The 22992-nt window shown below is 41.7% G+C and overlaps 1 protein-coding gene across 27 annotated transcripts in view; it reads right to left on the bottom strand.

Moving 5' to 3' along the window:
- Positions 1–423: 423 nt before the first annotated feature.
- Positions 424–22992, bottom strand: part of SNAP91 (synaptosome associated protein 91) — a 68221-nt gene continuing 45652 nt past the window's right edge. For 4 of the 27 annotated variants that reach the window (XM_075708259.1, XM_075708260.1, XM_075708265.1 and 1 more), the window contains 13 exons: positions 20276–20383; positions 19486–19743; positions 19201–19278; positions 19026–19097; positions 18497–18580; positions 17533–17616; positions 11255–11392; positions 9836–9985; positions 8420–8450; positions 7089–7200; positions 4016–4099; positions 3841–3945; positions 424–516 (listed from right to left, as the gene is read on the bottom strand). In XM_075708259.1, coding sequence (XP_075564374.1) covers positions 424–516; positions 3841–3945; positions 4016–4099; positions 7089–7200; positions 8420–8450; positions 9836–9985; positions 11255–11392; positions 17533–17616; positions 18497–18580; positions 19026–19097; positions 19201–19278; positions 19486–19743; positions 20276–20383 — 1397 coding nt within the window. Of the gene's footprint in view, positions 517–3840; positions 3946–4015; positions 4100–6190; positions 6215–7088; positions 7201–8419; positions 8451–9835; positions 9986–11242; positions 11393–17532; positions 17617–18496; positions 18581–19025; positions 19098–19200; positions 19279–19485; positions 19744–20275; positions 20384–22992 lie in introns of all 27 variants that reach the window. The other 23 variants (XM_075708263.1, XM_075708264.1, XM_075708270.1 and 20 more) reach the window with 16 other exon arrangements.

The following is a 22992-nucleotide window of genomic DNA, read 5'->3' as shown; positions in this document are numbered from 1 at the left end:
AAGGCTGGAACAAGCCTCTTCAGCACCATTTTGCCCCCAGTATTTGTACCCTGTTATGATTCTATTTATTTCAGTATTAATTTCAGGGACAAAAAAAAAAAACCAAACCCAAACCACATGAACCTTTGGATTGAATGGAAACAAGGCAAAAAATGTAAGTTATAGATGGAAGATAACTTTTCCTGGTGGTCACTTTTGACAAAAATGTAGCCAAAAGCCAAGCTTTCAGGCTAAAATGAAAAGTGTGGACAGAGAATTCTGGTTTCTGTTTAAACCACCACATTATCAGTGCTTGTTTGTACCTATCTCTGCAGCGACATTTTATCAGCCATATTTAATCTACCAGCCTAACCAACATCTGTGTGCCAGACACGTACCACAGCGTAACATGCTTAGGCAGGCAGTCACAGAATACCTTATCGTTTATAAGAAATCCTTGATGTTAAGATCCGCTAATGGGTCCTTTGTTGGAGGTTTCTTGGGACTCTGAGTGGCAGGAGTTGGGCTTGGAGAGAGCTAACAGACGCCAGTCAGGAAAGCAGAAAAAAACAAAGCAGACAAGGATACGCAAGCATTAGATAGATATTGCTGGTTCCCACACAAGCACATTGCAAGCACATAAAGTTCTGAACTTTAAGTTCAGTGTGTTGACATTTTGCTCAAGCATTGTTTAGACTCCATCCTTACTACAGGGCTAACAAAGTTTGGCTGGTTTAATGGACACTGCTACAGAAATTGCATATATCCTAATTAGCATAGCTTCAAATCACTCTTGCCCTGCAAGACAGAATGGTGTCAGGATCATCAACCCAGGCAGAAGCTAAGAAATTTTTAGATGTTAAACGCCAAGGTGCAGAATAAGCAGAGTGTGTGCTGCAGAGTACGCCTGAAAATCCCAGAGACTGGCATTTAAGTACAAGTTGTTCTACACTGGTAGTGTAAGAGTGAGCCCAAAGTGTACCGGTATGTGACTATACTATACTCTGTTCCTCCTCTGGTAGGTATAAAAGTCATCAATTATTCCACAGAAAGTGTCAGCTGTTCAAGTTCCATGCAACCCTTTTCACTATGGAGCCCAATGATTCTCCCATCCTGACCTTACTCCCCCCTGCCTCCACCTTACTCAGGGAACGGGGTGTTTTGCACCGAAAGAAGCCCAGCAAGTTACCAGTCTAAAATGGTTAAACTTGCATTTACTGAGAAACAGGTGTCATCCAAGAACTTGAGACCTTAGCTTGTTCATAAGCAGCAGGTCGGTTTTCTGAAGAATCCTCTTGGTGGGCTGGGAGTGAAGATGCAGAGTGCAGCTCTAGTAAATGTTGACAAGCTCTGAACAGAATAGGAATGCCCATCAGCTCCACTTTGAGCTTTAATCAAATCTCCCCCCAAAACATATCTTGGATGTAGTTAGATGTAGGAGGCTTTTCAAACCTGTTCCATTGGTCTTGTACAAGGGAATTTAAAAAAAATCAAGGTGGTTCATGTGATCTGTTGCAAGTCAATGGCTGGCTTGGATGGGTGTACTCTTTGCTGGGTCAAAAAAGTGGCTGGATAGCCAGGCCCAAAGAGTTATGGTGAATGGAGTTAAATGCAATTGGCAGTTGGTCACTAGTGGTGTTCCCCAGGACTCAGTATTGGGCCAGTTTTGTTTCATATCTTTATCAATGATCTCGATGAGGGGAGTGAGTGCACCCTCAGTAAGTTTGCAGACAACACCAAGTTGGGCAGGAGTGTTGATCTGCTCAAGGGTAGGAAGGCTCTACAGAGGGACCTGGACAGGCTGGACCGATGGGCCGAGGCCAACTGTATGAGGTTCAACAAGGCCAAGTGCCAGGTCCTGCACTTGGATCACAACAATCCCATTGCAATCCCAATGCAAGGCTTGGGGAAGAGTGGCTGGAAAGCTGCCCAGTGAAAAAGGACCTGGGGGTGTTGGTTGACAGCCAGCTGAATACAATCCAGCAGTGTGCCCAGGTGGCCAGGAAGGCCAACAGCATCCTGGCTTGTAACAGAAATAGCGTGGCCAGCAGGAGCAGGGAAGTGATCGTCCCCCTGTACTCAGCACTGGTGAGGCCGCACCTCAAATACTCTTGTTCAGTTTTGGGCCCCTCAGTACAAGAAAGACATTGAGGTGCTGGAACGTGTCTAGAGAAGGGCAACAAAGCTGGTGAAGGGTCTAAAGAGCAAGTCTTATGAGGAGCGGCTAAGGGAATGTATTGGGTTTGCGTAGCAAGGTTTTGGTAGCAGGGGGGCTACAGTGATGGCTTCTGTGAGAAGCTGCTAGATGCTTGCCCTATGTTCGATAGAGCCAATGCCAGCCGGCTCCAAGAGGGACCTGCTGCTAGCCAAGGCTGAGTCCATCAGCGACAGCGGTAGCGCCTCTGGGATAATGTGTTTAAGAAGGAGGAAAAAGAAGAAAAAAACCCACCAGGACACAAACTGCAGCTGGAGTGAGGAGTGAGAATATGTGAGAGGAACGACTCTGCAGACACCCAGGTCAGTGAAGAAGGAGGGGGAGGAGGTGCTCCAGGCACCGGAGCAGAGATTCTCCTGCAGCCCCTGGTGAAGACCATGGCGAGGCAGGCTGTGCCCCTGCAGCCCAGGGAGGTCCATGGAGGAGCAGATATCCACCTGCAGCCCGGGGAGGACCCCATGCCAGAGCAGGTGGATGTGCCCAAAGGAGGCTGTGACCCCATGGGAAGCCTGCACTGGAGCAGGCTGCTGGCAGGACCCGTGACGCCGTGGGGGACCCACGCTGGAGCAGTCTGCTCCTAAAGGACTGCACCCCATGGAAGGGACCTATGCTGGAGCAGTTCATGAAGAACTGCAGCCTGTGGGAAGGATTCACATTGGAGAAGTTTGTGGAGGACTGTCTCCCGTGGGAGGGACCCCACGCTGGAGCAGGGGAAGAGTGTGAGGAGTCCTCCCCTGAGGAGGAAGGAGCAGCAGAGACAAGGTGTGATGAACTGACCACAACCCCTATTCCCTGTCCCTCTGTGCTGCTCAGGGGGAGGAGGTAAAGAAAAATCAGGAGTGAAGTTAGCCTGGGAAGAAGGGAGGGGTGGGGGGAAGGTGTTTTAAGACTTGAGGGGTTTTTTTTCCTCATTACCTTACTCAGTTTTGATTGGCAATAAATTAAACTAATTTTCCCCAAGTCGAGTCTGTTTTGCCCATGACGATAATTGGTGAGCGATCTTCCTGTCCTTATCTCGTCATGAGCTTTTTTGTTATATTTTCTCTCCCTTGTCCAGTTGAGGAGGGGAGTGATAGAGCTGCTTTGGTGGGCACCTGGCATCCAGCCAGCATCAAACCACCACAGGGAACTGGGGTTGTTTAGCCTGGAGAAAAGGAGGCTCAGGGGAAACCTTATCGCTCTCTACAACTACCTGAAAGGAGGTTGTAGTGAGGTGGGCGTCAGTCTCTTCTCCCAAGTAACAAGCAATAGGACAAGAGGAAATGGCCTCAAGTTGCACCAGGGGAGGTTTAGCATGGATATTCAGAAAAATTTCTTTACTGAAAGGGCTGTCAAGCACTGGAACAGGCTGCCCAGGGAAGTGGTTGAGTTACCATCCCTGGGGGTATTTAAAAGACATGTAGATGTGGTGCCTAGGGACACGGTTTAGTGGTGGACTTGGCAGTGTTAGGTAATGGTTGGACTTGATGATCTTATGGGTCTTTTCCAACCTAAATGATTCTATGATTCTAAGTCAGGCAGCTGATACTGTAAGAAACCTCTTTTACAGTCCTACAGCTAGAATTGAACTGAGATAATGCATACACACAAACTACTTTCAAGAGAAATGGAGAGCAATTAAACATTCGTCTAGCAGTGACACCTACCTGTACACCAGGGCCAGTGGCAGCTCCAAATGGTGGCCTCATCATAGGCTGCCCATACATAACTGGCTGCTGGGGCATCATGGGTACGCCTGTGCCTGCTGGGGGCTGTAAATTAATGCAGTGTGAGTAGGGTTCTGTGTGAAGAAAGGAGAGCAGCATAACAAAAGAGACTCACCATCCCAAATGCTGCTCCTGGCTGTGGGACAGGTGGAGTACCTCCTGTGGCAGGAACAGCGCTTGCTGGAGGCACAGCTCCCGTCTAAAAAATTTTTTTTAAAAAATTAAAAAAATGCAAGAATCTCTGTAACACCAACTATCTGGAAACCACACAGAGTCTCCAGCATTCTCAAAGTTGTTCTGGAAAGTAGGACTGTGATGGAGCAGATAATACCTAACCTCAAAACCACCATACTTCAAAGAAGGAGAGCTGAATGAGTCCTTAGGCTGAGCAAGGGTGACAGACTCCATTTTGTTCACGAACGGAGTTCATTTACTGAATACAACTGAAGATAGGCCCAAGAAAATATGTACTCTCCTCCTCCTTCTACATAGTGTACGAAAGCGTCCCAATTTCATAATTGATAGCCAACCCACTATTATACTTGTTGTAGCACTGTATTTTAGTAAAAGCTTAAGCAGATTGTAAAGCTAAGGGAAATAACTGTTATAACTAGTTTCCAATTAAGAAATATAGTATTTTTATGCAGTGAGATTCATTTAAGTTAAAGAATAAGTTCACACACTTAAGCCACAATCACAGCCATTACATACTTTACTTAGGAGAGTTCAGTTTATCTTGTTATGCCTAACTTGTTATGATTTTCATTCAAATACCACAAGAAAAAAAAAAAAAGGTGATCTTTCACTAGGATTCAGAAAGACAGAACTGTTAGTTTAGTAGTCTGACTGGATGTACAGCACAACAGCATCTTTGAACAAGGCCACTCCACTTATCTAGCAGAACCTACACATCATCCCTTTTGGTTCCCTTGTCTGTAACTTCCCATGCACAGTCTCCCTATGGCCCTGAAAGCATCCAAGTCTCTCCTTTTCACAGAAGTATATACAACCTAATTAACAACTCTCAAGACACTCAGGAAGCATTCAAGGAAAGGGCTTTCAAATGGTAGTAAGATTTTTAGGAACCTCATTACTGCTATCATATGGCCTAAGTATATTGGCACAACTTCTCAAGCTATTACAGAAGCTGAGTCTCCACATCCTTACCGCCTACCCTGAGTCAGTTATATTCCACCATGCTTGGAGAGCAGCTAGCACACTTTCAGTTCAAAGGACAGTACATGTCTCGAGATATGCTGACTACTCCCTGAACAGTTGACTTCTGTGAATGCTGCATTTAGTGCCCTTGGTTGATCTTTGCTTCCAGGCTAAAATATGCCGGTTTCTTAGGAAACTGGAGACAAGTCAAGATAACCTGTTCCAGATGTATTAATCAGCTAACACCCTACAGTTCCTGGCTAATAATTCTGAACCTCTTTTCCAATCTCAAGGCTTTCTGGGGACCATTTCAATTAAAAGCTGTACTGTGCTAGCAGCACAGCTGTCCCCAAACTAAAACCATCATCTGGACATTCGGCAAGGAATAGAAATACACAGATTAATGACATCAGATGCAGTGATCTGACTGCAGCCACAGGAGCATGTTGTAGCTCAAAATCCAGTTAGGTAGATGCCAAGAAAATGGCCACACAGACTGAATCTGCTTTTGCCTCAAAGGGTCACTCAAGGGAATTGGCTTTTATGAAATTCTGCTGATTTTAATCCAGAAGGTGAAAGGTCACAAGGAAGGGAAGAAGTGACCAAAACTTAAGTGGTTCAACAGTGACGTGAAGGAAAGCTACATTTTGGTCTCCACATTTATTTTTCCTGCAGACCTGGTTTGCTTTTGTTTCAAAAAATACCTAAGTGCATGATTTTGAAGAAATATATGTAGCACCCATGTTTCATAAAATACTATCAAAACCACCCAGCTTTCCAGGAAGGCTAGTTACTTATCAGATGGTAAAACCACTACAAGATCAGGCTGATGTTACAGAAGTTAGAAATTTCAGGTAGTACAAGTCATCAGATAGTTCACATCCAGGTAAAGCAAAGACAGTTTCAAGCCATTACTTTCAAGCTTACAGCACAGAAATGGTTAATCACTACTACCATATTCAGCACATTGCCTGAGAATTGTCTGCTGGACAGACAGTCCAAGAAGAGCCATGTTAGGTAGCTTCTAGCTAGTTTTAAGCCAGCAGTAGTAACTGTAGTGCAGGTGAGGTGCTGTTAGTATCTTCATGTTTAGTAAGTAAGTACAATAAGAGATAAAAAAAAATTCACTTACACTGTACAGTATTGCCCAGCCTTTCTATTAAGAAAAAAGTTGATGTTACAACTAATACACTTAATGCAGTACTAAGTTCAGGGAATTCTTCTATCTTCCATAAGGTTAAGGAACAAGCTGGAACATGCTTAGAGTCACATTAACATCTAGCTGTGGCAGCAGGGAACTGAACTGGTCATGCTCCCCCTTGACAGTCCTTTCCTTCCCTTCCCAACCCAACTTTTTTCAAATGGAGGCTGTTTTATGCCCTGTGCGACTTTGATGAGATGAGATATGACCCCTCTTCAGTTTACTCTTGTAGCTTATTCATGATCAAGTTGCTCTTGTACCAAATTTAGATTTTTAGCTCAATTCAACCCTCTTCTCTCAAAGTTAGTGCCTTCTGATAGATTTTACAGGGCAATCTTAATTTTCCAACAGACTGCTTTACTCAGCTAAACAAGCTACCCACTTCTAATCTAACATCAATCACCTGATCAGTATGAATACTGTTTAGTCTTTTGATCTACTTCATTCAGGAAAGCTTGAGAAAAACCTATTTATCTTCTCTCCTTCCAGTACTTCAGCTTTGGATCCATACTGCTGTCTTTTGGGCAATCGACCTGGGCCTGGTGTGGGCAAGACCTATACGGCTAACCTGCCCACAGATACTAAGCGTACATGTAGCGTAACCTCTTGACACATATGCTAGTGTATTTTCATTGACCTGAACTCAATGATTTATTTATGCCAGCTGTAAATCTGGTCTTAAAAGTGTGACTTGAAACAATCATATCATTTATACAGAAGCAAATTCTTTAGGTGAAGTAGGCAGGAGCAGTGCCTACACGTATGCTTGCATAGTCTCATAAAATATTGAGGTTTCGGTACCAGTGGTATCAATGGATTAGCCACCTACCAATGGACCACCTGGGACACCACCAGTTGACCATGTTGCAGGTGCTACTTTTGGCTGCCAGTTGGCTCCTCCTGTTAACTTTTTCTCTCCAGCATTCCACTGAAGGTCTCCCCTAATAGAGAGGGAGAGAGACAGAGCTATTATTTACATACCCTCACAGTGGAAATGAAAACCAATTGTAGTATACATTAACATTAGGCTTGCAGCTACATTAGTTTATGGTGTATGCAGTTTAAGTTATTAACAGAAAGATACACTTCTAGTGCCACTCATTTTCAAGGGTTGTTAGCAGTAGACACCAGTATACTCTATACTGAAGTCGGTTACATGGTTATGGCCTTTGTGGTGAGAATTAAAGAGAAGTTTTACTTAGTATTGACCAAAGGTAACATATTATTGCATATACCCTTGCAAAGTAGGAAGAGGGACTGCTACTGCCTATTCTACTGGGACCAGGCAGTAGAACTGCCTGTTAGAAGTCTTTGAAAGGTCATTTCATTGCTGGAAATCTTGCTCAGACAGCTGAAGGAGGAAAGCATTCAGTTCTGAAAAAAGTTGATAGATACAAGAGAAACAAATCATTCATAGAAGAAAAGGGCTGCTGCAAAACCAGATTTTGTTTGAGGCTGCTCTATCCAGAATAAGCTACACCATTTGAATGAAGTAGACTGAAGAAAGCTAAGTTTTGGGGATAAATGTGATGATATTCCTCCTATCATCTCCACAGAGGCACAATACTTTTTGAAGTACACACATCATAAACTGGTCTTGCATACAGAGAAAGACTTAGCACATAAGTAACCAATCAGTTAGATTAAGAAGACAGATTCAAAAATAAATGCAACGCTGTAAGTATTTCTTCTTGCAAAAAGAAGCTTTTCACTGCATGGAATGAACTTCTTTTCTATTTTACAAGTATTCCAATGCCTACACGATAAGCACATCCAGCGTCTGTAAAAAGATAACAAAACTATTACATATTAGCCTAGATTACTGAGGACAGCTATACAATTTATTATCTGGACTATTTGTTCATTTTAAGTTGTTTGGAAATCAGCTATCCAATATGAAGACAGTGATTTACAGAATTTTTTTTTTTTAAGACTCAGATTCAAGCCAGCAAGTTTAAAAGCTATATCAGGAACAATTAACCTTAATTACTCAGTGAACCTGTATAGAATAGAATCTTTTATCCAGAATTTTTCTGAACTTTTTTTGGGGGGGTAGGGAGCACATGACCAATTCATTGATTCCTAGTAAACACTGAAATAGATGTAAGACTATACTACAGACTTGAAAACTTTTTTTTTTTAAAACAAAGTTGAACTTACTTTTTTGAAGTGGTACCAGAAATTCCAAGATCTGAGAATTGTAAGGAAAAGAAAAGGAAAAAAGTCATGTGTTTGTTTATTAAATTAAGCATGTCAAAGTAACAGCTCATATTTCATTGCATGTGGGCTTGTACAGAGTAATAAAGTTTTGAATGTCTTCATTTATACAGCATCAGAGTACTGGCCACATCTACCTCTTTCTTCAGGACAAGCTTTTAATGAACACTGCAGATGTCTTATACTTGAGGAAGCCATTTTTGCTCCATAAGCAATCCAAAGTAACAATATATTTAGGCCTACAAAACGCTAAGTTATTTAAGAGGACCAAAACTATTTACCATGATGACAAAACTAGTTTCTGTTCCTCATTATAGACACTGAAATAAAAAGCTATTTTTATACACATAAATCTGAATGTTACCTGGAAGTTTTGCACTGTTTTATCTGCTCTATCATACATGGGAACTCCAAGCAGTTTCCTTAATTACTCTTTGGAAGAAGTATTAAGCTAAGTTTTAAAGAATACTCTTCTCATATGACCGGTACAAGTCCTGTAAGTCACAAATTGCTAAGTTTGATTTTCTCTGCCAAACTCAGATATACCAAATGACTTGCAGAAGAGGTTTCAAGTGATTAAGAGTCCTGCTGACTTCTAAGCATGGTAGTTTCCCCCCACACCTAACAGAAGAGTATGCATCATAAGATCAGTTATATCTTTGCTGTGGTGTGTTTACATATACTAACAGAGTATTCCATTTATACAATTCTCTGAAGTACAACTTCAGTAGCATTATACCTTAGCCTAGGTGGGCCTCTGTTAGGTTTTTTTGGGTGTCTGTGGCTCCTGATCTCTAGTTATAAAGGCTCTAGCCCTTTTCCTACTACAGGAAAGAGAACATTTTTTAGTTTAGCATTTCAAGAACACGTTTTGGAAAGTTCACTGTCTGAGAAAAGGTCTGTTCTTGGCTGTTATGCACACCTCACCCCACTGCTGTTCCTCCTCTCATTAAGCAAGAAGTCAGCTATTTGTGTCCACCAGCTTTTCTGCTTAAATTCCACAGTGCTATCAGGTGCTTTGGACAGTTTTCACCTTTCCATCTGTTATTACACAGGGGCACATCCATTAAGAGTCTAATGTGCCTCTGAATGCACCTGGGACGTTCACATGTTACAAATCGCACCTACCAAACAGATCCCATTACTTGATTCAGATCCTGGGCACAAAGAGGGACAAGTTACGAGCCCAGACTACCAGCTATCTGAATCAGGCCTTATACCTGCCCATAGCTTCCCCCACCTCCCCAGAGAAACAGGAGAACACTGAAAGAAGCAACTTAAAATAGACAGGTATTTGGTTCCACAGACGAGAAACACAGCTGTATGCCACACCACTTAAAAGCGAAATTTGTCACTTACTGCCTACTAAGTTTGCAAGAGACGAATCAAGATCACTTCCGAGGCCTTTGCTTGTGGCTGAAGCAGTGACTGTTGCTGTGGCTGAAGGTGCTATAGACTGACCAGAAGGAACCATAGTTGGCATAAGAAGATCACCTAGGCCATCAAACACTGGAGGTGAAAGGAAAATGGGTTAGAAACAGCCACTGTGGTAAGAAATATGCTACCTGCAACTTCACTGTTGCTCCAACAAATATAGCACAGACAACCACGTCACAAGTCTTACCAAAGCACAGTTTGACATTAAAAATAATGCCAACAAGGGCATGCATTTCATTTTACTAGACACTGAATGTACAGTAATCCTGAAAGAGCTATACCAATGAGAACTAATATGACAGGACATGCCTAAAAGGACTTTAATTGGAGCATTGAATCTACATAAATACAGCACCACTTCCACATGATACTATTTTTAATTACAGCCATCCTTAACGAGATGTCAGAAGTACACACGTTTTTCAGGAGATATTGATTTAAGGACTTTTAAAATTGACATCTTGCAGCAAACACCAGTCAGAATTACTGTGGCAAAGGCAGTCTTACACCTTGACATCTTATGGCAATAGGACTGAAAGTCCCAGGATGTTACTATTCACTTGCAAGCAGCACAGAGTCGGGAAAACCTACTAACATCTTATGAGATCAGAAGGAACCAGAACCATCCACACTGACAGAGCTAGCCTCCTTAGACCAGTCATCTAACTCAGAAGTTCATTTTTTAGTTTCCTTGAAGTCAAACCGCTTGGTACATCTCATGCCAGCATTCTATCTTCTGATCTGTATTTGAGGTACATGCTAGTGTTAAGTCAACAGGAAGGGGTAGCATGTGCACTGGCAAGCAACCAAATAACCAAGCAGCAGTACTACTTCAACCTTTTTTTCTTGCACAGTGGCAGAACTCACCAATTTTAAGTTTGTAGCAAGGACCCAGCATGAAAAATATAGAATGGAAGAGATACAAACAAAATGATAGCAGTGATGAAAGTTTAAGCTTAGTCAGGCAAAGAACACAACCTCAGTCTCCATTTTGTGTACCTTCAGGTGCCATGCAAGCTCAAGAACAGCTTCAGCAGCAGCAGCAAGACTACTAGCCTATATACTTGATTTACAGAACAGTGTTTTCCTTGAGTTATTCCTGATTCATGCAAACAAGCACATGCAAGGATGATGTTCACACTAGTTTGTTTTTTACTAACATGGTAGAATAAAAAATGGGTACAGAGAGCTCTTGGGCACACGCCAGCCTGAGTTCTTCCAGCACAGAAGGAACAGGGAAATCACTTATATTGTTTGCACTCAGACCCTAAATATGGTGTCATTAACTCATCTAACACAAAACACATTAGAAAATTCATAGGAAGAAACCCTGTGGCTCACCTGATGCATCAAATGAACTGCCAGTCGTTGGAGCTGTTGTCCCAAAAGCTGCATCAAAGTTAGGCTGTAGTAAGCTGGTTTGAGCTGGAGTGACTGGGGATGGTGATGGAGAGGGAGCAATAAAAGAACCTCCAAAGCCTTGAAAAAGCCACATAAGAGAGGTGTGGATATTAGAGTCAGTCTTGCCGGGCTGTGTTTAACAGAAGCTCAGTCTATATACGGCAGAATGATAGAGACAATTCTTACTACACCATTGTAAATAACTCAGTACTACACAAGCATCCTTGGTATGCCAGGTATGACCCAGGGAATTTAAACTTTTGTGAGAAACATCAACAAAAACTTTGTTTGTTATTTAGATTTCTGCAGAGGCAGACCAACTGAGTAGAGAACACAATTCTTCCAGTACTACACCCTATAGTTCTAGGTAAGTAATCTCACAGGCAGAATGCAACAAACAAGAATTAGTTGGGGGCGGGATGAGGACAAAGAGAAACAGAGGACTAACTTGAGAAAAGCATATGATCGCCCGTCAACTACTTCGGAATCTCAATCCAGAAGAAAGTGTTTTGCTAATCCAGTTTAGTCTCTCTCACCATCTTAAAACATCCTGGTCTCCCTCGTCAAGATGTCTTCAAACTGCTGCCCACTGCCATGCCAAAGCAGGATCAACAGCATCCACAAATGAACTGCTTGTAGGCTGGAGAATCTCCATGATTAAGATTAATGCATGTATTATAAATCCTATATTTATATAAATAAACACTACTCATGGAAATTTTCTAGCCTACAAGCAATGCACTCCCATGCTTGACTATTCTTAAAATCCCTCCCTTGTCCACTATATAATTTGATCTCCCTTGCAATTTAAGCTTATTTGTATTATCTACAGACTCTGGAAACTGATTAAATATGCAAAGACTCCATCAAAATGAGAACAGACATATGACACCTTCTCAATTCTCTTTAGTCTACAAGCCATTCCTCTTGTTCAATTTCTTCTTGACAGTGATGTCCGAGACCTCTATACTACATCTTCAGTCTCTCAGCCTTGTTTTATTCCCAGCTGCCCTTGCACAGAAAGGATCACATCTGAGCTCAGTGCTCCAATCATGACTACACAAATACAGCAGCAAGAGCATGCTCCAAACCTGCAGGCTGTACTTTCCCCCCCCGTATCAGCGTAGGAAGCATATTATTTTGCCACAGATGAGCACAAGACAGTGACGAGCCAGCACTCTACCACTGCCTTTAGTTTCTTTTCAGGGAATGTCCTGCCTTACAGTCTACTGTCCTTATTTGTCCAGCTAATCATTGCTGCCTATGGACAGAAGCTTGAACTAATTTGAAATTTCTCCTTTAGATCATTTTCTCCAATTTGTAGAGACCATTTTAAGTCCTAGTCTCATCCAAAGTAAATACAGATCTTTTCATATGGGTGAAATCTGAAAAATTAAGCATGCTACTCCAACAGTCACATTGTTGAAATCAAGTACCAAATAGAACTTATCAATTTAGAAGAGACCATCTATTTACATTAGACCCTTATCACTACTTTCTGTCTTTTTACTGAGACAGTTTGTACCACTCTTGCTTAAGCAACTAATTCCTTTCTTCCTCTTCTTTCTTCAGCTTTCTTTAGTTACCAGTTCATTGGGAAGTCAGCTTTTTAAAAACAGGAAAATAAAGAAAATTCTGAAGATTTTCTAACCACCTTTTTATCCAAACCGCTTTCCATGGTCACAGGGTATCTCAATTACAGCACATTACACAAATGTCTTACAGTGACAACAGCACATTTCCCAGCTATGGAATCAAGCATCTGCCCGACATTTAACTACAAGACAGGCTACAGCTCAGCATAAAGAACTTGTGCTCAAATTGTGAGCAGCAATTATATCAAATGTTAAACTGTGAGATCTCAGACACTCTCCCCGAAAACTTTGCTTTCTCAGAGAACAAAGTAAGACTAAACACCAAACACTTAACAAATGTTGAAATGATAGGAAAAATTTATACACACACACATACACTCAGTGAAAGCATCAGACTTATCTACATGTCAGGCAGATGCATACTTTAGAAGAGAAGCGAGTCAGTCGTAACTAATTGTATTCAAACCAAAACCCTCAGTAGGGAAATGAGTGGTGTGCCATCACCAGATCCTGGGCACCAGGCCAGCAACTTGCTGTACCACCAGCAGACAGGTTTTAGTTGTGGAATGCCTGGCCTGTATGAACAAATACACTGGCCCCAGACACAGCTGGGAGAGGACAGCAAACCTGACCATGCGCTACAGGTCTAGGAGAACACAACCTCATTAGAAACACTTCATAAATTATGTCCTCCAGCTGAAGCCTGACAGATTGCAGGCAATGACCGAAAACACTCAGATTGTAACTTAAACTGGTTTTCAGATGCTACCGACCACAGGCACTGGCTGGAGCCATGGAAGCAGGAGCAAGAAGTAGAGCAGCCTGCTTTCTGCAGTCCAAAGTAAAGAGCATTTCAAAAGCCTGTGTAAGCTTCCCTATGTTTCTTAGGCCTGCTTCAGGGTTCTGGCACCAAGAAGCCCTTATCATGCAAATCCTACTCCACAGCAAGTGACATGCTCACAGATGCTAACTCTGAATCTGGACAAATGCACTGGGATCAGAGATCTGCCCTCAGCTCTCCAAGGTCTGTTCTTGAAGTTTGTCACGGGTAATTTAGGTTGGAAGGGACCTCTGGAGGTCAGCCAGCCCAACACCCTGCTCAAAGCCTGTCTAATCAAATCAGGTCGCCCAGAGATTTGCCTTGACACCTCCAAGAGGAGAGATTTCACCGCCGCTCTGGGAGGCCTGTTGTCATACCTGACCAAACTCATGGTAAAAATAAATTAACTGGAATTTCCAACCCACATTGCCTCTTCTCCTATCACTGTGTACCTCCAAGAAGAACCTGGGTAGTCTTCTCTGTATCCTCCAGTGAGGTAGTTTAGACACCTATAAGGTCTCCCTTTTGCCTTCTCTTCTTAAAGCTGAATGGACCCAGTTCTCAGCCTCTCCTCATAGGTCATGTGCACCAGTCACCATCTCGGTGGCCCTCCACTGAACTCACTCTGGTACATCCTGATCACCCACATCAAGAGATTGTCTAACACATTCTGGAAGTTCCTTGGATTACCTACACCCAGCCATATTGATCTTCCAGCACATACTACGGTGGTTAAAGTTGCCCATGAGTGCCAAAGCCTGTGATAGTGAGGCTTTCTCCAGCTGCCTAAAAAAGGCTGCTTCTACTGCCTCTTCTTGATCAGCTGGTCTGTAGCAGACACCTACTATAACACCACCAGTGCTGGCCTGTCCTCTGATCCTTACCTACAGACTCTCCTGGTTCATCACCTGTCCCAAGGCAAAGCTCCGTGCATTCAACTATCTGCAAACAAGTACTAATCTCCAAAGAATCAGGCCAGAAGTGGGTTGACAAGATACAGGGATGACAAAGGCAGCTGACTGCAGCAATTCCTAAAGCACTGGAGCCATCTAAAGACCCTGCACTCAGTTAGATCCTTTGAATTTCCTGAGTGAGAACAAGGAGCTCGGCAGCAGGGCATGACACAACTTTCATTTGTAAGATTCTCTTTAGAAAGTTTTGTAAGTTTTTGCAAAGCCCCACAAAGTGTCTGTTTCTCCAACTACAGAAGAGAGTTCTCTTCAGCTTCAGATGAAGTTTGCATGATGATCAGTCTTAATTCCATGGCTTCTGGCCTCTTGTGCAATTTAACAGCAACACTGGGCAGAGAAGCCATAAAAATGCTTTAACAGATTAAGTTCCTAGTTGTCTAGGGCTTGCACAAGACCCAGAGTGAATCTGCAGAAACAGCAGCAACCAAGTTACTGAGATGTGTTGTCTGGACATCCTCAACTGCCCAATTTTGAGGTTGTTTTTACTTACACATTCAAGTAAAATTTCTTGTAAGAACATGCTACTGGAGTACGTACTGGGATATGCATGCACACAGTTTAACTGGATAGAAAGATCTAGAAGGGAAAATGGCTAGACTATCGTATTTATCAGCATAGTTCTAGTCTTGACTGCAGAGAGGCTTAGAAGAGTAGGAAATGTGGTGGTATTTTTTTCCTAAGTGAGACAAGAAGAGACTAGCAACTTATTTGACAGCAGAACACTTAAGACAATGACACATAGTAACTATACTCATAACATTATGCATATAAACAGTACAACCAAGCATTCATAAAACATGAAGGAGAGCCTTCAGCCACCATATTAAATCTGGACAGTCTTAAATTTAAAACTGGATTACACTGCAGGCTATACATCTGCCATTATCCAGGGTGAACAAATGCTTACCAATATGCTGTGATGTTTACAGACTCTCTATATCTGCCAAATAGATATTCAAGTCTACTTGGAGCCCTTTTAAATATATATAACAAAAAAAATTAAAAAGATTAAAATCACCTGTTCACCCCAATGGCTTCAAGTCTGCTTGAGTGTTTAGACTTATGACAACCCTTTTATAATTTAGGTTTTGATTTAATGTGACTCATCAGATTCAGAGAGCATACTGCTGAAGTTTAAGCCATCTGGAGCATAATTCCTACTGGAATTTAAGCTTAGTTACAGATAAGGACATAAAATATTTTGTATTGTAATGTTTGCATAAGCAGAATTAGCTTCTTCCCAACATCTTTGCACCCAGTCCCCCGATAATGCACACAACCACAAATGACCAGTACGTTTCAGAATCTCCTAGTTAAAGCCTGACCTCCAGCCTCAAGCTACCCATAGGCTAACACAAAGACCTAGTGAAGCAATATTAAAACAAAAGGTGGTCTTCTACCTTAAAATCCTGAAGCTGCCTGTACTACAGCTTTAGTATGCATTTATGCATTATATCCCACTAAGTAGCTGGCTTGCCAGCACTGGAACCGACTGGGAATGGACATAAACATTATTATTCTGTAGACTACTTCTACATTCCTGCAGCACAACTAGGTGATGCCCACACTTAGAGCAGGTACTAGCAAAAGTGTCCTCTTCTGAGATGGCTTCAGCATGCAAGCACCCAGCTGTATCAACTCACCGCACTTAGAGCAGATTACATACTGAGGTATCTCACTTATGTTATTTATTTCTCATACAATGGAGCATCTCTTACGAGCACATAAAGGCAAAACATACACAGTATTGGACTTCTGATATATAGTGTAAGCTGGCATGAGAGACCTGCAGACATACAGACAGCAACTAACGTCAGGGCCCCCCATACCTACAGTGGTTAGCAGTTGCATAAAGGGCTGACTATCACTCCAGCTCAGAACTAAAGCCACAAAGATACAACATGAAGCTTTGAATCATCTTTGAAGTTCATGAAGAATAACCTGCCAACCAATTCTACTGAACAAATTCACCTTTCAGAAACATGGGGAAACTAAGCCAAGTCTTCCTCAAACCAGAAGTGCATCAGTTTCCTTTAAACCTGAGGAAGACATGCTGGGATCTTTCTTACTCTCTACAAACTTCAAACTGGGATGGGGAGGAGTCACAACTGTTTAGCACAATCACTATAGCCACTAAAACACATGGTATAGCACGAATTTTGGAAAATGGTACAAACAGAATTCAGCTGAAGCTGCTTATCTGTAGAATGCAGACTACAACAATACAGTTATTTGACCTTTGAAATAGGTGAGACAGTGATGCCACATTCAGCACTAGCAGAGACCTCACCTCACCCAGTATGAGAGGGTCTCTATCACTTGTATGCTCTTGTGCTCAGAAAAGCTCTCTCATCACCCCACTCTCCCTGGCTAAATGCAAGGCTGCTACCAAGTCATCCATTCAAGCTCCTAACATTTAAGTGTGTAACCTGCCTCAATTAAATCAACCAAGAAATGAAGATGAATTAGCAGTAAGGAACAAGTAGCACAGCCTTCAATACTGCTTAACATAACTAATGCTACAGTCAGCCAAAGAAACTTTATGTAAACACTCCTATTCACTGCATAGTACTGAAAAATAAGGCTCATGTAGGAGATAGGAAAACGAAGAGCATGGGAAGAAGATAATCTAGGAAGTTAACTTGTACTTCAGTATAGTGCCTCCATTACAAATCACTGCAGTTTTAATTTGTCTAAAGGACTAAGAAATCTTGTGAACAAGAATTTTATTCCCCTGCAAAAGTCCACTTACACCCAAGGAACATAAAATATTTCAAAGACCATTTCTTAGTTTTGCCTTAAAATAACAAGTTTTTAGAAGTTCTTTATTACCAGCAAGTAGGTCTGCAGAAGCTGAGGAACTAGAAGCAGCCTGGGTTGCGGGCTGGGGTTCAGGAACACTACTTCCAAAAGCATCTAAAGGGAATTCCAGAAAGCATCAAGAAAAGGTAAAGAGTTCAATATTAAATGCATCAATTCATCACTTATCATAAACAAAAGATGTCAAAAGGATAACCACTTCATTCATCAGAAGAAGAAAATTAAAGCGCTTGGCCATCTTTATTGCAGAGCAGTACGATGGATGCAAAGCTCAGGTGGAAAAAAGGAGGTGCAACAAACCAGCACTTGAAAGAAATCTCTTCTTTTAGTTGGGCCTCTTCTCAGAAAACCCATACAAACCACAGCATTCTTGATGAGAGGGTTAAGCCCTTTGGAAATGAATGCATCATATGAGAGACTGGAGTAATTATAGCCAGAATCTACTGACTCACATTCAGTCTTTTTAGAGGAATATTTCACTAACGTTTGAAAATTCACTACTTCTAAGCAACATTCCTGTTCTACAACACTCCTAGAGTTGGCTGCACCCATCCTAATTTCCACCTTGTCAAATCCAACAAAGATCCTCTGATTCAGATATGCAGTTTGAGACACGTCACCCTCAGAACTTCAGCTGCTTTGAGAAATGGAACTGAGAGAAAACAACATGACCATAGAAAGTTGCAAAGAAGAAAAAAAAAACAAAACACAACAGACTTTCATTGGACCTCTGAGGAAGAGCCATACATGCATTGATTAAAGACAGAATGGCAAGTCTCATGACAACAGAATGACAACACTGACAACTTATTTGCAGTTCATTATTGTGCAATATGAAGAACTGGACATGCTAGTATGAGCTGTGATGCTACACAGAAAAGCTGTGAGAAGGGGAAACCGCAGCTTTAGCCAAGTGCAAAGGTAATTAGAATGAAGTGATTCAACTCTGAAGTGGTGAGGAAAGAAAAATACCCACCACCAAATAGGTCAATCACACCTGAAGAATCCACCTTTGCTGGAGAGGCAGTGGGTAGAGGAGAGGGGGCTGCAAACGCATCCACTGCAGTAAGCATAGGATAAATAATATTTAGTATCAGCAAGGCAACAATGATAGCTAAATATTTCAAAGCCACATGGGCTCCACCAGTTAGAATCACAGGGTCGGTAAATTCAGGTAACAGTCTTCAGAACTGCAAACAGAAAGTGTTACATTTCTCACACAGCAACTGAAAACCACAGTACTTTAAAGAAAGCATTGTTTATTAAGAATTTTCTTACACTTAGAGGAACAGTGTCAGCCACTTCATGGTTTGCATCTTCAGCAGCTGCTAATCTTGTGACCAAAGTGTCAACAAAGCCACAACTTAGTACTTCAGCTTAAAGATGTAAATTGGCAGTAAGTCTTTTTTTGGTTTTTTTGTTGCTTTTTTTTTTTTTTTTTAACTCTTGAGGGGAAAAAAAAAAGAAGTATGTCTGTAGGATGGCCTGTGAAGACAAGCACTCACCAGACAAGAGATCAGCAGTGAGAGAACTCTCAGGCACAGGAGAAGCTCCATGCGGCGGAGATGAAAAAGCATCTTCCGGAAATGAAAGAAAAAGGAGAAGTAAGTATCATTCAAGTCAGTTTACACCATTACACACCATCAAAGCAGCACAGTATTGGAAGAATCCTCTCTTTACCTGTACCAAAGAGATCTATGCTAGGAGTAGCATCTGGTTTAGGTGCTGCAGGTACATCAGGAACAGACTCAAATAAATCTAAGGCCAAGAACATAACACGTCTTTAACTCATTTTTGAAAGGCAGGACTGAAAACAGAATTTTCAAGTTGTGCACATCGTATTTAGAGTTAATAGGCTCTCTGGTTTGAAAGCCTAGCACACAGCATGCATGCAACAACAATTTGTTTGTTCTGTACTCCTGACAGATCAATCCACCAGAATCCAAGAGTTAAAAACAAAATTACCACCAAAGATATCTAGAGCAGGAGGAGCGGAGGTGGTGGCGGTAGCAGAAGTGGTGGCAGTAGTGGTAGTGGCAGTAGCCGTAGTAGCAGTAGCAGCAGCAGCAACAGCAGCAGCTGGAGAAGGAGTTGTTGCAGGAACTGGAGTGGCTGCACTAGTTGTAGGGGTAACTACAGGAACAGCAGTCTCTGTTGGCTTCATAGCAAAGAGGTCCAGCTCAGGAGCAGCCTCTGCACTACCTTCGGATGGGGCAAAGGGGTCTTGTAAAAAGGAGAGGGGAAATATATGTGTATGCATACTTAGGATCAGTGAGGGAGGAAGTCAAGAACAAAGCAACTACAGGCAATGCACATACTGCAAATACACGCACGCACACAAAGGAGGTTGCTCTAACATCTAGCCTACTTATCCAGACATGTTACTTATGTTTTTCCAAAATATAGACCATCTGAAAGGCTGAGCAGTCTAGTTACTAAAGGGCAGAACTTTCAAAGGCTGTTTGACAAGGCTAAAAAAAAGACAGGAAACATGACAAAAGAATATCCAGTTTAAGAGGTTACTGCTTACAAAACTCAGCACTGCCAGAATAATTTATTAGCACTACTGAATAAGCATAAAGTTACTGGGAATTAGAAACAGGCAGTTTTATTAAGCATGCTCTTCAGTCTAAGGTTTGTTTCGACCAATTGCAAACACTATGAAAATTTCAGAAAAACACACTGCCATGTAGTTTAAACAACAACAAAAAAAAAGCCAGCAAAACAAGACACTATCTAATGACATAAAACCCACCATTTCCTGAACATGCATCAAGAGCTGCTGCTACAGGGGTTGGGGTAGCTGGTGCTGCTGCCCCTTCAGCTGCTGCAGGGGCTTCCCCAGGAGAAGCTGCAAAGGCATCTTGGGTGCAGTTTAAGAACAGAAATTAAAAGGGAAAAGGATAAAGAGAAGAAAAAAATAGTAAAAGAACCAAGTTAAATTGCACAGGTAGATCCCCTTATACAACATGAATGTTGTTACTCTGACAGCAAGACAAGTCATGCAGCGCAAAACGCTTTGTCTCCCCCAACCCCACATGAGCAGGTTCTAGACAGGGTTTGAAGATGGAGCTTCTCAGGTTGCCTGCAGGAAGTACAGTGAGTGTAAAAGGAGGCATTATTCTCATTGTATAAGGGTTCAGAGCAGCATGCTCATGTACTACCCAAAATTAACTAATGAAGAAAGAGCAAAGGTATGGCAGTAAGTTGGTGTTAATAAAGATATTAAAAACTTGCATGCTCAAAGCCCATAATACATGTGATTAATCTGCAACTGTGATTTTATTTGCATAGTGCTTTGCAAACTTAAGCACTGTTACGAATAATAGTCGAATTACATTGGCAGAGATCTGCATCTACCATTTCTAGCTTTTGAGCCAAGTCAGTCATGCAATGTCTGAGAAATTGAACTTACTTGTTTCTTAACAGTATTCCAATCAGATCTTTCTGAAGCCATAACCTGATGCATAGGTTATATTTACTCAGCTTGCTTCTGACAGATCAAGAACATTCATCTTAGCTGCTGGCCAGCCATAGTTTGTCTCTCCTTTGAGGATCACCTCTAAAGCCAACCAGTCAAGTCAGGGAAAGCAACTGTTTTGGGCTTTTGGAACAACTTGCTCATGAGTTTTCTTTGACTGTTTTTTTGTTTGCCACTTGCTAAGTGGTATGTTTAAATTTCAAGCTCTGAATTTTTACAGCATCATTCCTAGGCTTAAACCACCATCTGTAGCTCTTAATTCCATGAAGTAGTCCTAATGGACAGTGCCATTTGGACTATCCTCATAGGCAAGCATTTTCTTCACAAAAAGACTGCACAATCGAGATTAAATACTTCAAGATGTTCATAAAGGCCATTTTTCTACTGCTACAAGGTTAGAAATTTAAAAAAAATTCTGTTGGGGAATACTGCAATTGCACTGTCAAACTAGTACTGGAAAAAGTTTAACATGCTTTAACTTGAGTGTCAATTTTAAAATGAAACCAACCATTTTAAAAACAAGTTTGTGCCACTTAATCCAAAAAGCTCAACAGAACATGCATTGAAACTTCAACAGAAGACATGAAAGCCAATTAGTCTTGTATAATAGAATTAAAATGAGTTAGTAGCAAAAAAAGGCCTGCTAATAAGCCATTTCATATATAATTCTATTTTTCACGTCACAGGTTACAACAACAAAACTGGATGGCAGTTGTCCAAGTTAAAAAAAAAAAATCATAATTAGTCAAACATCACAGTATTGTATGTATACCCGACACTGGCATACACCACGTAGAAGAAATTCAACACAGAACTGGACTGAAGAGTTTTGAATTATACTACTTGAGAATACTCTATGCATATGGTCATGTGTGTTGGGTTTTGCTCTACAGGGCCAGCTTTCAGATGGAGGGTCACCCTGGGCTCTTTGAAAAGAATACATTTCTATCCACACAAGCTTGCAGGCCAACAGCACAGTAGTCGATCAACACTACAACACTACTAATTACTTCCCAGCATGGAAGGATAGAATCCAGATTTCATATAAAGTGGGATTTCAGAATGCATATAGTCACAAGTTGTATGTTGGGACCACTTCAGCCTTAGAGCAACACCTATTCCTGTCCAGATGCACAGTATTGAAGTTCCATGTGCAACAGCCACAGAAATTCAGGTGGGTACAAAGTCCTTCCAGCCCACAGATGGAAGGGAACAGCTAGCTTGGCACTTGGCACTAGCTAGCTTGGCACCAGCTTTATTATTTATTGCCACTTCTGAGCAAGGTTCTAGCTAAGCATTATCATTTTCTTTATCATCATACTTGGGTTAAATGGTAGGTGGGATAAACACCTAAGTTCATAATGGAACCTAAAGGAAAAATGCCATATTAAGAACTTTTAATATTAGTTACGCTGAGAAGTTCAAGAAACCTATACGAGCATAGAGACAGACCAATTAGAACAGATGACCCTACAATTCACAGTTCAAACCAAGGGTGTTGTGTGTGGGGTTTTTTGTTTGTTTGGTTAGTTTTTTTAAAGTTAATGCTCATCAAGTTCTTCAAAGCCTTTTGAAAGGCTCTGCTGCACCTGCACAGATGCCCTCTGCTAAAATCTAGCATCACATGCAGAAATGGATACAATTAAGTACTGCACATTTTGTTAGTAAAAAAAATTAAAATTGGACTGTTCATTTTCTTTTTTGTTTCTCCATATTGGCATATAACCAACCCTACATTTGCATATCCAGCACTGTAATAGATCGTCTCCCTTTAAAGCAGTTACTATACAACTACCTGAAAGGAGGTTGTAGTGAGGTGGGTGTTGGTCTCTTCTCCCAAGTAGCTAGCGATAGGACAAGAGGAAATGGGCTCAAGCTGCGCCAGGGGAGGTTTAGACTGGAAATTAGGAAAAATTTCTTTACGGAAAGGGTGGTCAGGCATTGGAACAGGCTGCCCAGAGAGGTGGTGGAGTCACCATCCCTGGAGGCGT

The sequence above is a fragment of the Pelecanus crispus genome, chromosome 3 (genome assembly GCF_030463565.1).
Source record: "Pelecanus crispus isolate bPelCri1 chromosome 3, bPelCri1.pri, whole genome shotgun sequence".
Lineage (NCBI taxonomy): Eukaryota > Metazoa > Chordata > Aves > Pelecaniformes > Pelecanidae > Pelecanus > Pelecanus crispus.
This window is presented reverse-complemented; position numbering and strand designations above follow the sequence as displayed.